This window comes from Clupea harengus, chromosome 9 (assembly GCF_900700415.2).
Source record: "Clupea harengus chromosome 9, Ch_v2.0.2, whole genome shotgun sequence".
NCBI classification, from domain to species: Eukaryota; Metazoa; Chordata; class Actinopteri; order Clupeiformes; family Clupeidae; genus Clupea; species Clupea harengus.
Genome location: NC_045160.1, coordinates 7,610,220 through 7,623,898, shown reverse-complemented (window position 1 = coordinate 7,623,898; position 13,679 = coordinate 7,610,220). Strand labels below are relative to the sequence as shown.

The 13,679-nt window shown below is 46.3% G+C and overlaps 2 protein-coding genes across 3 annotated transcripts in view; one reads left to right on the top strand and one right to left on the bottom strand.

Moving 5' to 3' along the window:
* The window catches only part of taok1a (TAO kinase 1a), a 46,704-nt gene extending 45,258 nt beyond the window's left edge, over positions 1 to 1,446 (bottom strand). The window contains exon 1 of one of the 2 annotated variants that reach the window (XM_031573219.2): positions 862 to 1,446. The gene's annotated coding sequence lies outside the window, so the exon portion shown is untranslated. The remainder of the gene's footprint in view (positions 1 to 861) is intronic. The other variant, XM_031573218.2, reaches the window with a different exon arrangement.
* Positions 1,447 to 3,681: 2,235 nt separating this feature from the next.
* On the top strand, positions 3,682 to 13,031 carry tsr1 (TSR1 ribosome maturation factor). The gene is made up of 15 exons (XM_031573217.2): positions 3,682 to 3,841; positions 4,088 to 4,191; positions 4,292 to 4,520; positions 4,627 to 4,761; positions 5,092 to 5,537; positions 6,511 to 6,658; positions 7,583 to 7,755; positions 9,250 to 9,458; positions 9,847 to 10,006; positions 10,390 to 10,500; positions 10,864 to 10,996; positions 11,397 to 11,513; positions 11,689 to 11,829; positions 12,316 to 12,390; positions 12,758 to 13,031. Exons 1-15 carry the CDS (start codon positions 3,724 to 3,726, stop codon positions 12,934 to 12,936), a joined length of 2,478 nt encoding a protein of 825 aa, XP_031429077.1. The 5' UTR covers positions 3,682 to 3,723; the 3' UTR covers positions 12,937 to 13,031.
* The last annotated feature ends 648 nt before the right edge of the window (positions 13,032 to 13,679 follow it).

The following is a 13,679-nucleotide window of genomic DNA, read 5'->3' as shown; positions in this document are numbered from 1 at the left end:
AGTCAACTTTAACTGTTCATTGAGAGAGCGGGCTGGCCAGCTAGGATAGTTTGCAACCCTGTGTTCAATTGAGTTAGATTATAAGTTACTGGATCACCTCGTTCCCAAGTTAACATGAATTAGTTAGCAAGTAATATAGAAACCCCATGCCATTTTCAATATTCCTGGAAATTCATATAGCCAATTTCAGATGTACTAATAAAGCATGTTGTGTGTGGTTAGTTAGCTATAGAGCTAGCTAGCGAACACAAAAAATACTAGACTATCAAGGCCTGTACTCTTGCTTAGCTCTAATGTTACACATACACTACAGTTAGCAAACGTCAGCTAAGTTAGCTAGCTGACGTTAAAGACCAAGCTAGCTAGCTAAACTGATAAACAACATTAAAATGTTGACAAACGCAGTAATGAGCGACATGTTAGCTGTCTAGTAAATATGGTTCATGTAATTTATGGATCAATAATAATCCAATGTCACGAGTTAACGTCCAGACATAATTTGGTAACATTAACTTGATACCAGCAGACAGAGACAACTTCAGAACTTCCAGAACTAGCTTGCTATCAGCTAGCTAACAAATAGCTTTAACGTGGCAGTGGATTTGGCCACTTATGTCATGGCATGCCACGAAGTTATAGAGTTTATCGACTTACAATTTTAAATACAGCAAGTCGGACAATAAGTAGCTGATTATCTATTGTATTTACAGTGTGTAGATGGTTATAGCTGGCTTTCCCTGAGCGAAAGTTGCTTGGCCGTTCATAGAACAGCGGACTGGATAGCTAGTTAGCGAGCCAGCTAAATCTGCCCATTTAACGTTACTAGAAATGCAGCTGCTGAAGAATGAGGCGGTAACTCACCCGTCCGACAGGCCAGTTTTGAGAGGGCTGAATATTGTCTGGAATCAAGAAGTGCTGTCCATCCAGACCAGAGGTAGAAGTCGTCTGATGAAGGTCTAAACTTGCCTTTGATCGAGTTTTGAATCGTATTTAATCGACAGGGTTTGGTTAGAACTTAACGTTCCTGATTTTGCTAGTTGACAATGTTAAAACTCCACCCCAGGGCTAACGGTGGCCCAGAAGCTTGATTTCCCCCTCACGGACAAGTCCTAAAGATGGCGGCCAGGCAACTCACTACCTCCGTGTCAAATTCGACGAGGAAAATATGAGGGAACACTCCTAAAAACAATCTAAAAACTAGCTGCAACCACGCCCTGTAAGAAGTCCGATGCCTTACAGGCCTCGCAGTATTAGATGGAGTTTGCAGTAAATTTCACTGTTTGTGTTGGGACTGTGATTTTCTCTCCCCTCCTCTTCCCGTCTGTTCCTGGAACGCCAGTTCCGCCCTCTTTTTCCTTGGATGCATTCTGCAGCCTGTGAGGGGCATCAACTGTATGCATTTCCCCCCAATTTAGCCAAATCCATAGAATGGGGTGAATCTTGACCACTTACAAATACATGAAAATGCAAGGTGACAGTTGTCAGATCAGGATACGGGCTCTACTAATAATAACAATTAGACCTATAATAAATTCTTGATTCAGATAAGTCAGTAGTCTATATACACAGGATCACTGTGTAGAGCATACTTGGATGGAACAGAAATGCTGAAGCTCTATGGAGACAAATAGAGAAAGTATTGTATTACGTACAATACTTGTAAAGTATTACGTGTGGCCATAGTATTTGAGGCAGAAAAATGAAGTTGCGGAAGTTTATGTATAATTCAATTCAATTTTTTTATATTATGGAGCCTAATCTCTCTGTAATATTAAGTTATGATTTCTGTAATATTACCAACATCACAAGTGTCAGTTTTTGCAAATGAAACGGCGTGCAAATGCAAAATCTGTTTAGTATTAAGCATAAGGAATTCAGACGTTTCTTTTGTAATTAATTCCATCGATCAACTGAAGCACTTGTGACGAGTCAGTGAAAGGTTAAAACACAGGGTATACATCTTTTTTTGCCTGAACTACAAGCAACCAATTGGTGTGAGGAACAGAAATCAAGACTCTGGATTGGCTCTTGGCTGGCCACTCTGAGCTTTGCCTCTGTATCCAGGCGAACATAGAGCTTTGAAGCTTACTGAGGATGCAACATGAATGGGAAATACAGCTCAGTGTGTACAGTGTTATGCTGCATTTTTTGTTATGCTAACAGGCCCTGTACAGTATTATGTAATCCCTTGAGAAGTGGAGCCATAGCAAAAAAAACACAGATAATATTACATGGCTGAGTGAAATGGTTTCTATAGACAGTACAGCTTAGATTTCTGCATTCCTTTTATTCAGCTTGTTGGATCCAATGATTGTTTTCAAAGGAAAAGAAGACAACCCGCACCAGGGGTTAACTTACAATATTCTGCATCATTTGTGGATAAATATATTAACAGACGTCACTGTGATTTCATATTATTTTACAAATTATACAGTAATTGAATCTAGACCATTCTTATCGTTTGCTTTGTTTGCTGTTTTGTTTTGTTTACTTCCTTGCGCAAAGTGAAAACAACAAGAGTAAAGATTTTCATCTCATATTCAAAGTGTTCATTTCAGTTTAGTCCATTCAAATGTTTTTCACTTCTGTAGCAATGGCAGGAGAATGGATAGCAAGACGAGAACAATGCAAGCAGTATTGCAGTCCCTGTCTGACTGAGAACTTCCTCCTAACCATATCTCTGCCTCCCGGCATTTCCTGAGATAGACCCCACTGGACTGTCTTAGCCTACAGAATGAAACATACCATGTCTTTGAGGCTTAGCTTTTGTTAGAATTCATGAAAGTAGGATGTTTTGAAAAGGTAGTATTAATGAAGTAAATTAATCAATTAAGATTGTAATGTGAAAAAGGATTTAATGCACTCTGGGTGCCAGAAATGGGTATTCTTGACAATCAACTAACTTAATGCTACCACCTACAGGACACATTACTAACTTCATTTTTAGGTGGAGTAGACATATAAACAAATAAGGAAATACATTTTTGTATAGTTGTTGCAACATGAGGGTCCTTTTACTGTTTTCATCGGGCACCATAATAAGAGCATTTACTCTAGCCAAGGAAGATGTCAGTTTGACCTAAAAATTATATATATTCAATAGTATATTCAATTCAATTCAATGTATTTATTTATTTCAATTCAATTATATATAGTATATGTAGAAATGTAAAGGACATTTAAAAAAAAAAACATGCCTGCTCTGCAGTGACTGCTGTTGCCTCTCTACACTATAGGCTACAATATAAAATACAGACACACAATTCGAATTCTTTATTCCCAAAGGAAATATTGACAGCCATTCTTGTCTCACCACAGAAAATGAAAGTTACTTGATAAGGACCTGTAGCTAGAAACTTCAGTAAAGGTAACCTAGCTCTTGTGGGTCAATTCATTTAACTTTGGCGCTGGCATAATTCAGTATTAAATTAACTAATGTAGGTTAGCATTAATACTGAAACAAATATGACAATCTAACATTTATCCTGTAAATTTACCGTGTAAATCATACTAAGTAAGAATCGGTGAAAAGGTAAAACTAATTATGATCGAATATGTTTCGGTTTTTGTTTGTTTTGTTTGGGTCAAAGGAAGGCAGATCAATCCTGTTCCAAGACAGCAGGTGGCACTCACACAATTGCCTAAGCCGAAATCAAGCAAGCGAAGAAAAAAACCGCGCATGAAAATGACGTCACTTAAAGTTTGTGGGGCACACGTGGGGAGATGGCTCCGGGTGAAGATCAACAGCAGGCACATCGGCCTGGAGTTTTTAAACAGAAAAATAAAGGTCACAAACATGGCAAGCATCGGACGAAGGGTGAAATTGGACGGGAGAACAAGGGTGATTTCTTTTTTTAAGGTTATTGTGGATGAATGTGATATGACATCTCACTTAAAACGTTAGCGTTAGCTAGCACTAGCTGGCATATTTATAGTTGTAATCACCACGTGTGTAAGATCATCATATGCCCCAAACCAATGTGAGATATGCTACTAAAGATCATGCTCGAGTCTGGTGTTAAAGCGAGGAGTGGTCGAGGTTAAGAAATGTAACGTTAACAGTTTTGTGAATTGGGGTCCTTGACAGGCCGTGTTGCAGTCATGGCCCTCACGAAGAAGCAGAGGAAAGAATTTAAAAAATTGGACCGAAGACACAAAGCTAACCAGCTACGTCGGAATAAGAAGGAAATGGTAACGAAAATGCAAAAGCGTTTCTTTTTTTTATAAGCTAGGTTATGTGTTACACGCGGCAGCATCATTGATGGGCGAGGTGTGCTATTGTTTTGAAAAGGTGCTGACCGAGAAACGGCGTTTGGGCAGCAAAGATGGACCCCCACATTTAGTAACAGTCGTGGCACTCCATGCTGATGTTGACGCTGGAGCTGTGACACGGCTGCTCAGAGCCGAGGGAGCCGGTGGGCTGGTGCGGGAGGACCAGGGAGTGAGTGGGGCAAAGGACAGCTTTGGAATGGTCCTCCCCCGATTCAAACAGAGGTTCATCTTCCACCGCCCAGACCCATGTGAGTGTTAACGATTTTTGCTGACTTTTGATGGCATTGGGTTTGATTCAGTGTGTGTGTGTTGACCTGTCTTTGTATTTGACTTTGTCTTGCTCTCACTCCACAGCTGACCTACACTCCCTTCTTGATGTGGCAAAAATTGCAGACAGTCTCATTTTTGTGTTGGATCCTTCAGTTGGCTGGGACAGTTACGGAGAATACTGTCTGTCATGTTTGTTTGCGCAGGGATTGCCAACTCATGGTAAGCTCTTAGTAGACCTATCTTCACCTTAGTGAATGACCTATACAGTGGCAACACCTATGGTAATGTCCGTTCATCTCTTATGTTACTAGGTTTGTGTGAGAAGTTAAAACCTGTTGCATCACATGTTTGATAGAGATGTAACAAACAACATCTGTCAGACAGTATTCTGAATTCACAGTCAGCTCTTTGTATGTAAGAGCACTGCATTCATATCTTCACATTTCAGTAACTTTCAAAGGTCTGGGCACTAAAATGGAGGATTGTTGACCTTAGCATCCTGTAGATTTAGTTGTAATATTAAAAGGCCTCCTCTCTGTTCTCCCCTAGCTCTGGTGTGTCAGGGAGTGTCTGCCTTGGCTGTGAAGAAACGTTCTGACTGCCGGCGGTCGCTGTCCAAGATGGTGGAGTCCCGCTTCCCCGACGCACGTCTCTTCACGCTGGACTCGGACCAGGATGCCACCGTGCTGCTGCGCCACCTGGGCGCCCAGAAGCAGCGGCGGCTGGGCTTTCGTTCCCGGCGGGCGAACCTGCTGGCCCAGCGCGTGGCCTTCACGCCCAACCCCACCACAGAGGGGGCGCCCACGGGCCTGGGCACACTGCGGGTGTCGGGTTACGTGCGCGGGAGGCCCATGCAGGTCAACAGGTTGGTGCACATTGTGGGCCATGGTGACTTCCAGCTGAGCCAGATTGATGCGCCCGAAGACCCCCTGCCCATCCAGGCTACAGCGCCACGCCCTGCTAAGCCAGGAAGAGAAGGAGATGTAGAGATGATGGTGAGTCTGACTAAATGTTCTTTTTGTAACAAACTTAGCATAACGGTAATTAACGATAAGTGAGAGAATAGATCTTATCAAACACCAAGAGAAGAAAATCAAAACAAACTGCATCTAATTTATGCATGATGTTTTGTTATGAAATGCCGTAGGCTTTGTCATTCTTTGTAATTGGCAATCGTGGACTCCAAGGTGTGAAGCTGGCTATATGAGAGGGTGTGTGAAGCTGGCTATATGAGAGGGTGTGTGACGCTGGCTATGAGAGAGAGAGGGTGTGTGTGAAGCTGGCTATGAGAGAGAGAGAGAAGGTGTGTGAAGCTGGCTATGAGAGAGAGAGAAGGTGTGTGAAGCTGGCTATGAGAGAGAGAGAGGGTGTGAAGCTGGCTATGAGAGAGAGAGAGGGTGTGTGAAGCTGGCTATGAGAGAGAGAAGGTGTGTGAAGCTGGCTATGAGAGAGAGAAGGTGTGTGAAGCTGGCTATGAGAGAGAGAGAAGGTGTGTGAAGCTGGCTATGAGAGAGAGAGGGTGTGTGAAGCTGGCTATGAGAGAGAGGGTGTGTGTGAAGCTGGCTATGAGAGAGAGAGGGTGTGTGTGAAGCTGGCTATGAGAGAGAGAGGGTGTGTGTGAAGCTGGCTATGAGAGAGAGAGGGTGTGTGTGAAGCTGGCTATGAGAGAGAGAGGGTGTGTGAAGCTGGCTATGAGAGAGAGGGTGTGTGTGAAGCTGGCTATGAGAGAGAGAGGGTGTGTGAAGCTGGCTATGAGAGAGAGAGGGTGTGTGTGAAGCTGGCTATGAGAGGGAGAGGGTGTGTGAAGCTGGCTATGAGAGGGGGTGTGAAGCTGGCTATGAGAGGGAGAGGGTGTGTGTGAAGCTGGCTATGAGAGGGAGAGGGTGTGTGAAGCTGGCTATGAGAGGGGGTGTGTGAAGCTGGCTATGAGAGAGGGTGTATGAAGCTGCGGGTCTTGTTCCTCTCCAGGATGGTGGGCATGGCGACGGGGCTGCGGTGCGTGTGCTGATGAAGGCCCAGCCGGCCAAGAGGGAGAGCCTGCAGGCTGAGGCGGAGGTGGACCCCATGGATGGGGAACAGACCTGGCCCACTGAGGAGGAGCTGCAGGAGGCAGAGGGTAAGGGACAGACTTCTAGTGTGTGTGTGTGTGTGTGTGTGTGTGTGTGTGGTTATGAAGAGTGTCTATCTAAGGATTGTATCAGACCAGATAGTTAGTGCACTGCGGACACACTGCTGACACATGGTCATATGGCAGCTTGCATTTGTGTTTGACTGTATGTTTTCTCATGGGCATGGGTGTGTGTAGGAGCACGTGCTATTGTTTGAAGGTCAATTGAGTGTAATACTTCCCCTTCAAAAGGTGCAGCTCAGTGATCATTTGTGCAAAATAAACACCATTGAAATGGTAAATTGTTTATGTTTTCAGTTCAAAATAGTCATACTTAATATTGTCATGTTGATTCGGTATAGTATAACCATAACATTTTCTCAGCTGGTCACCTCCTTAATTTCATATTTTGCAAATGACAGGAGCTATTTAAAACCCTGGATAATATGTTGGGATTCCAAACAATCTAATATTTATTCTAGCGCTGAGGCATTAAGAAATGTACAGGAACTTGTGTAACCCATTCTCAAAGAGTCACATGGCACAGTGTTGACTAACTAGTTTATGGCGAGCATGAGAAGATGTTGGTCAATGACCCCTCCTCATGTACATAGCCATGCAGCTGCTGTTGTCATCCAGAGGGGCTGAACTTGCTCACTTATTGTGTTAGTCAGTGGTCACTTGGATAGAGCAAACTTCCTTTAAATGTTTTTTTCTTTTCTTTTTTTTCTTTTTTCTTCTTATGTGTCTTGTTGCATTTGTACCAGAATGTCACTATAAATAAATGTAGCTTTGTTCCTTTTTAAACTAAGCTTTTAACTTAACTTCACTTCACTTCACTTCACTTCACTTCACTTCACTTAAAGTAAGTTAATCACAGATAAGATCATGATATGGTGTGGCTCACTTCTTCCTTCTCGTATCCTCCCCCAGAGAAGCAGAAGAAACGGGTGATGAAGGTGCCTAAAGGGACCTCCGAGTACCAGGCCGCTTGGATCCTCAATGACGAACAAGAGAATGGAGACGAGGAGGAAGACGAGAGCTGTGATGATGACGATGATGATGCAGAAGACATGATGGACGATGGAGATGAGATCGATTCTCAGGTCAGAATGGAAAGACATAAAAATGAAGCTAGAATTGTATTTCACAGGGGAATGCTTGAGGGTGGTACGGACCAGCTAACCAGATGTGGATTGCTTTTTTAAATGTTACGTATCTGATCAAATGGACATCATTGAGTGCTTCATTTATTTCTCTACGGTGTGATGGGCTATTGTTTTTGACGACCAGGTTGTACTAAGTTCCATTGATAGTGCTCCGATGATGGTAATCTCTGCATTCCTCCAGAGCAGCAGTGTTTGGCGTGTGAGAGGATGCAGCATGGAGGTTCTGCATTCCTCCAGAGCAGCAGTGTTTGAGATTCTCCACACTGAGTCACAGCCCAGGAAGGCGCTGTTATGCCGTCTAATAGGAGCGTAATATCTGAAGGGCCAAAGCTGTGAGAACAACTGTGTCCCCACGCCTTAAGAAGAACAGTCCATGCCACATACCGACCCGGCTCGGTTTGTTTGTGTGGCTGTTTCCATAGCGGCGGCTGTATCAGAAGGGAGGGCAGGGGGAGGGCCACAGGGAGAGGCCAGACAGGATGTGATGTGATGTGCTGGACTGGAGGTCAAGACATCGACCCTAGCGACGCAGCCTACGGACGGGTAGAGAGAGAGAGAGAGAGAGAGAGAGAGAGAGAGAGAGAGAGAGAGAGAGAGAGAGAGAGAGAGAGACTCAGTCAGACACTGGTGAGATCAGTGCGTGGGCGATCTGCACATGGGCCCCGGTGGGACCAGTGCATACGTGCTGGTGCGCCGCGCGGCCCACGGGCCCCTGTTTGTTTTTCCAGCATCTGCCTCCCGGGCCCCTGTGCCAGGCTGCTCCCCGCCACAACAATAGTGTTTGGAGCCGGGGTCCCGGGAGAAGCCTCCCCGACTTCCTGCTCTTTAGACACGGCTTCCCGTCCGGGACCAGGGAGGGGGGGGGACGGGGGGCGGCCATTTATTTATATCAGGCCCCTCACTTTGAACGGAGAATGGGGGAAGCTCTTTATGTTATAGTAGCAGGGCCCCACTCCATTTATTTTCATTTAGTTTGCAAATTAGCGTGTGTTTGATGTGTGTGTGTGTGTGTGTGTGTTTGTGTTTGATGTGTGTGTGTGTGTGTGTTTGATGTGTGTGACTGAAGGAGCTCAAAAGAAAGGGAGCTGTGAACAATGGGGGCAGGGGTACAGGGGATGATGGTGTTGCTGTGGATTATTAGTATTATTGCACCTGCCATTGTTCTGTTGGGTTATGAGTCCGGTCTGGAGGCGGGGGGGGGAGCTGGAGGAGGGGGGAGTTCTTGCCCTCTGTGTCCGACCACAGCGATCACGCCTGGGTCAGAAAAGCCGCCGTCACCTTTAGTGCCACACTTCAAAGGGCCCCTTTAACTTTGAGCCACTCGCGTTTATTGGAGTTGTCATTTCCGGTAATTCCCCACAGCGTTTTATTTTTAGAGCGTATTTGTGTTTGTGTATGTCTGAGACTTTGCTTTCCCCCTGTGCTTCTCAGGATGCTGGCTCGGGCTCCGGAGAGGAGGAGGAGGAGGAGGAGGAGGAAGAGCTTAACTCCACGGATCACGGTGGGGTCGACCAGCGCTACGACGAGACCATGGATCCGGCGGAGGAGGAGGACGGCCTGAAGCGGTACCGCGAGGCCCGGTCCCACGTGATGTTCCCTGACGAGATAGACACGCCCATAGACAAGGCTGCTAAGACCAGGTAAGGACCTCCAGACCCCCCAGAACCTCGACTCGGTCCAGGAGAGTTGAAAGCGACCCCAGCAGCCCTCCTCTGTCCCCAGCCGACAGGCCTGTAACCTGCAGCCCGTGGATCTGGAGGCCCTTCACAGGCCAGAGCGTTTATGAATTGGACATTTCCTCATGTGGCCCAGGGGAGGCCTGCTAACTGCTCCTCCTCACCAGGGGAGGAAAGCTGAACTGGCTGAGGAGCGACGAGTAGGAGCCGCCTGTCAGAGCTCTCCACTGGCCCGGGGAGCCATCTGTGTCCATGTGTTTGTGTCATAAAGAGAGCAAGCAGGCCTGAACCGTGCTTTATCTCTCCCTCCCTCTCTCTCTCGTGTGTGTGTGTGTGTGTGTGTGTGTGTCAGGTTTCAGCGTTACAGAGGGCTGAAGAGCTTTCGCACATCCCCATGGGACCCCATGGAGAATCTGCCCTTCAACTACTCTCGCATCTTCCAGTTCCAGAGCTTTGAGCGTACGCGCCGCCGCGTGCTGGCCGAGAGCAGCGAGGAGGAGGAGGGGGTTATGGTGTGTGTTTTCTGATACCTTGTGTGTGTGTGTGTGTGTGTGTGTGTGTGTGTGTGTGTGTGTGTGTGTGTGTGTGTGTGTGTGTGTGTGTGTGTGTGTGTGTGTGTGTGTGTGTGTGAATGAATGCACAGGTATTCTGTAGAAATGTATGTATTTGTGTCTCAGTATGCAGATAAGCTGTCTTCTGTGTAGACATAGCATCTCCACTCGGCCTCCTCAAGCCTACTTTGTTGGCCTGTAGGTGATTCACATGTAGTCTATGTGTATTCAGTGTGTGTGTGTGTGTATATTCCCTAACTTCGTGTACTGTTTCTCCTTTACCCCCCTCTGTGTGTGTGTGTGTGTGTGTGTGTGTGTGTGTGTGTGTGTGTGTGTGTGTGTAGGTGGGCTGGTATGTGACCCTACACGTACTGGACGTCCCTCCCTCTGTGCTGGAGAGTGTCCAACAGGGCCGGCCGCTGGTGCTGGTCTCCCTGCTGCCACACGAACAGAAGGTATGAGCCAGGTGTCTCTCTCGCTCTCTCTCGCTCTCTCTCGCTCTCTCTCGCTCTCTCTCTCTCGCTCTCTCTCTCTCTCTCTCTCTCTTTCTCTCTCTCTCCTTCAGTTAGGTCAGGCGTGGTGCAGAGGACACTTTCCTGTCATACTTAATAACATTAGTTATGTCAACGTAAAGGCATGCGTTAGTGCAATGTGAAGGCATTTCTTGGTGCATTATATGTATTACTTAATGACGTCTTGGGTAAAGAAAATGGTTGGACAGACTGCATGGCCATGTTGAGAGAGCTTGGAACGTTGTAGGCAGTATTTCACGTGATCGTTTCATAACGTATACCGGTCCTGCTCTCATATCTCTCTAGATGTCAGTGATGCACTTGTTGGTACGGCGGCATCCTAGCAACACAGAGCCCATCAAGTCCAAAGAGGAGCTGGTGTTCCAGTGCGGGTTCCGCCGGTTCCGAGCCTCCCCAATCTTCTCCCAGCACACCTCTGGTACGAACATCAACCACAGGGTCTCACATTAGAGAATGGACTTGTTGGTGTTGTGACCTCGTTAATTATAATTAGTTAAACGCTTAAGTGAGCTTAGCTAAACGCTCAGCATGTGAGCCGATGTTGGGTTTTGGTGGTCATTCCGAAGACATTTGAATTGCTATCTGTAGCATTTTGTTAAAAGTGTAAACATGAAATCATGTCGTTAGACATCAATATTTACAAACGTGTCCATACAGAGAAGGAGGGAATGAGTTTTGTATTCACATGAGGCTGAGGGAGGGACTGCTGTAAACCGATGAGTCGAAACGAGTCTGACCTCTGGTGTGACCTCGTGTGTGTGTGTGTGTGTGTGTGTGTGTGTGTGTGTGTGTGTGTGTGTGTGTGTGTGTGTCTCCAGCTGACAAGCACAAGATGGAGCGCTTCCTGCGAGACGACGCCCCCACCGTGGTGTCTGTGTACGCCCCCATCACCTTCCCCACCGCGGGAGTGCTGCTCTTCAAACAGAGAGACAACGGTAAATTCAGACACACTATGTATATGGGTCAACAAATGTGTGTGAAGTTTGCATTTTTCCATATCGAGTGCACGTCTGTGTGTGGAAAGTGTGTGTGTGAGGGTAAAAAGAAAAGCTATATGTTTTGGATATGAGTTTGTCTGACTGCTTCTCCCGGTCATGCTTTGGCCTGTAGGGATGCAGGACCTGGTGGCCACGGGCAGTCTGCTGAGCTGTGACCCCCAGAGGGTGGTGCTGAAGAGGACGGTGGTGAGCGGACACCCCTTCAAGATCAACCGCCGCTCCGCCACCGTCAGATACATGTTCTTTAACAGGGGTGAGCGCATGGGCCACAGCCACCGTCAGGACACGGAGAACACACAGCGCACGGAGAACACACAGCGCACGGAGAACACACAGCGCACGGAGAACACACAGCGCACGCAGAACACACAGCGCACGCAGAACACACAGCGCACGCAGAACACACAACGCACGCAGAACACAAACTGTCTCACATTTGCTGTGTTTCTTACACACGTACACACACACACACAGACTTTTCCGGATGTTATATACGAGTCCTGCCATATACAGGCTGTGCATTCCCTGTAAAGCTCTTTTTCCCTTCTGTCACACACTCTTACATGTATGCAAAACGCAGTCACGCAGTCACGCAGTCACGCTCATGAAAACCCACAGAACCTGGTTGGGCTTCTGGAAGGATTGGAACTATGGAGATGTGTTTTCATCCCTTCTCTCTCTCTCTCTCTCTCTCTCTCTCTCTCTCTCTCTCTCTCTCTCTCTCTCTCTCTCTCTGCAGAGGACATTCTGTGGTTCAAGCCGGTGGAGCTGCGCACTAAGTGGGGCAGAAGAGGACACATTAAGGAGGCCTTAGGTGAGCACTAATCTCAGAACTCCACCCGAACCCGTGAGATCAGTGCCTTATCCTCACTAATCTCCCCAGTAAATGTATATTACAGCTGCCTGCACTCGGACCTCAAGGGGCCATCCACATTATGTGTCTGCACAAAATGGTTTATGTCTAGATGACGTGATTATCAGGGCGACGGGCTTCAAGTGGATTACGGTGGAGAGCACTCTTAGTTGTGAACCTTTACTGAATGTGGGAACATTTGACTGCTTGCTAGATAAAACCTGTGTGTGTGTGTGTGTGTGTGTGTGTGTGTGTGTGTGTGTGTGTGTGTGTGTGTGTGTGTGTGTGTGTGTGTGTGTGTGTGTGTGTGTGTGTGTGTGTCCTGCAGGTACGCACGGACACATGAAGTGTGTGTTTGACAACCAGCTGAAGTCTCAGGATACCGTGCTGATGAACCTCTATAAGAGGGTGTACCCACGTTGGACCTATGACCCGTACGTGCCCCTCCCCCTGCCCTGGGTCAAACAGGAACAGGAAGTCAACATGAGTGAAATCGACATGGAGTAGACAGGAGATACACCATCCCCATGACAACAGTGGAACGTCACTTTAAATATCACATGCATGTAGTAATAAACCAATCCTTAAACCCCCCCAAAAAATCCCTTTTCTGTGTTTTACTTGATTACTTTCTTGAGTGAAAGTATTGAAAAAACTGTAAACTCGAGTCCCTATCGGAAATGTGAGCCAGACACAGCCACCAGATGGCAGGCATGTATTGGAGAGAAGAGAATGGGAGAAGGCCCTGCAGCCAATACTGGATGAGAGGCACAGCAGAAACGGAATGGCTGATTATCTTTTAATGGGCTGAGCACAAATTTAACAGGCCTGAAAATCTCTGAAGGGCTGGTATTACAAAAGCATGCAGATACCATCTTAAATGTTTAACTAGACATGGATATGTTCTTGAGGAAGGAGTGCATGTGGAGTTGATTACTGTGATATCCACTGTTGTTCTACTCAAAACCTGGGGTGCAGTATTTTGTAACACATCAACTTCCCAAGCCCTGTGTATTCTCAATTATCCATTCTATTCATTTTTAACGAGCAAATATGTTTCTTGCCCTTCGGTTGTCACCAAACAACTGTTTAAGAGCTGCAAACAACTGTTAATAATCCTTGTAATTAATAGCCTCTATTTTCTCCTCCCATCTGTTGAAAATAGAATAACCCTTTTTATTGCTATTTAAACTAGTTTTGCAGTTTGTATTAGCAGAGCGGGGAACATTGTGTAAATTCCTCCCCAAACC

What these genes read in the sequence shown, in the direction of transcription:
- tsr1 (XM_031573217.2), top strand. Translation starts at nt 3,724, where the DNA reads ATGGCTCCGGGTGAAGATCAACAGCAGGCACATCGGCCTGGAGTTTTT. An exon ending in AGGAGGAGGAGGGGGTTATG is followed by an intron (nt 10,007 to 10,389) that starts GTGTGTGTTTTC and finishes GTGTGTGTGTAG; the next exon opens with GTGGGCTGGTATGTGACCCT. An exon ending in TGCTGCCACACGAACAGAAG is followed by an intron (nt 10,501 to 10,863) that starts GTATGAGCCAGG and finishes ATATCTCTCTAG; the next exon opens with ATGTCAGTGATGCACTTGTT.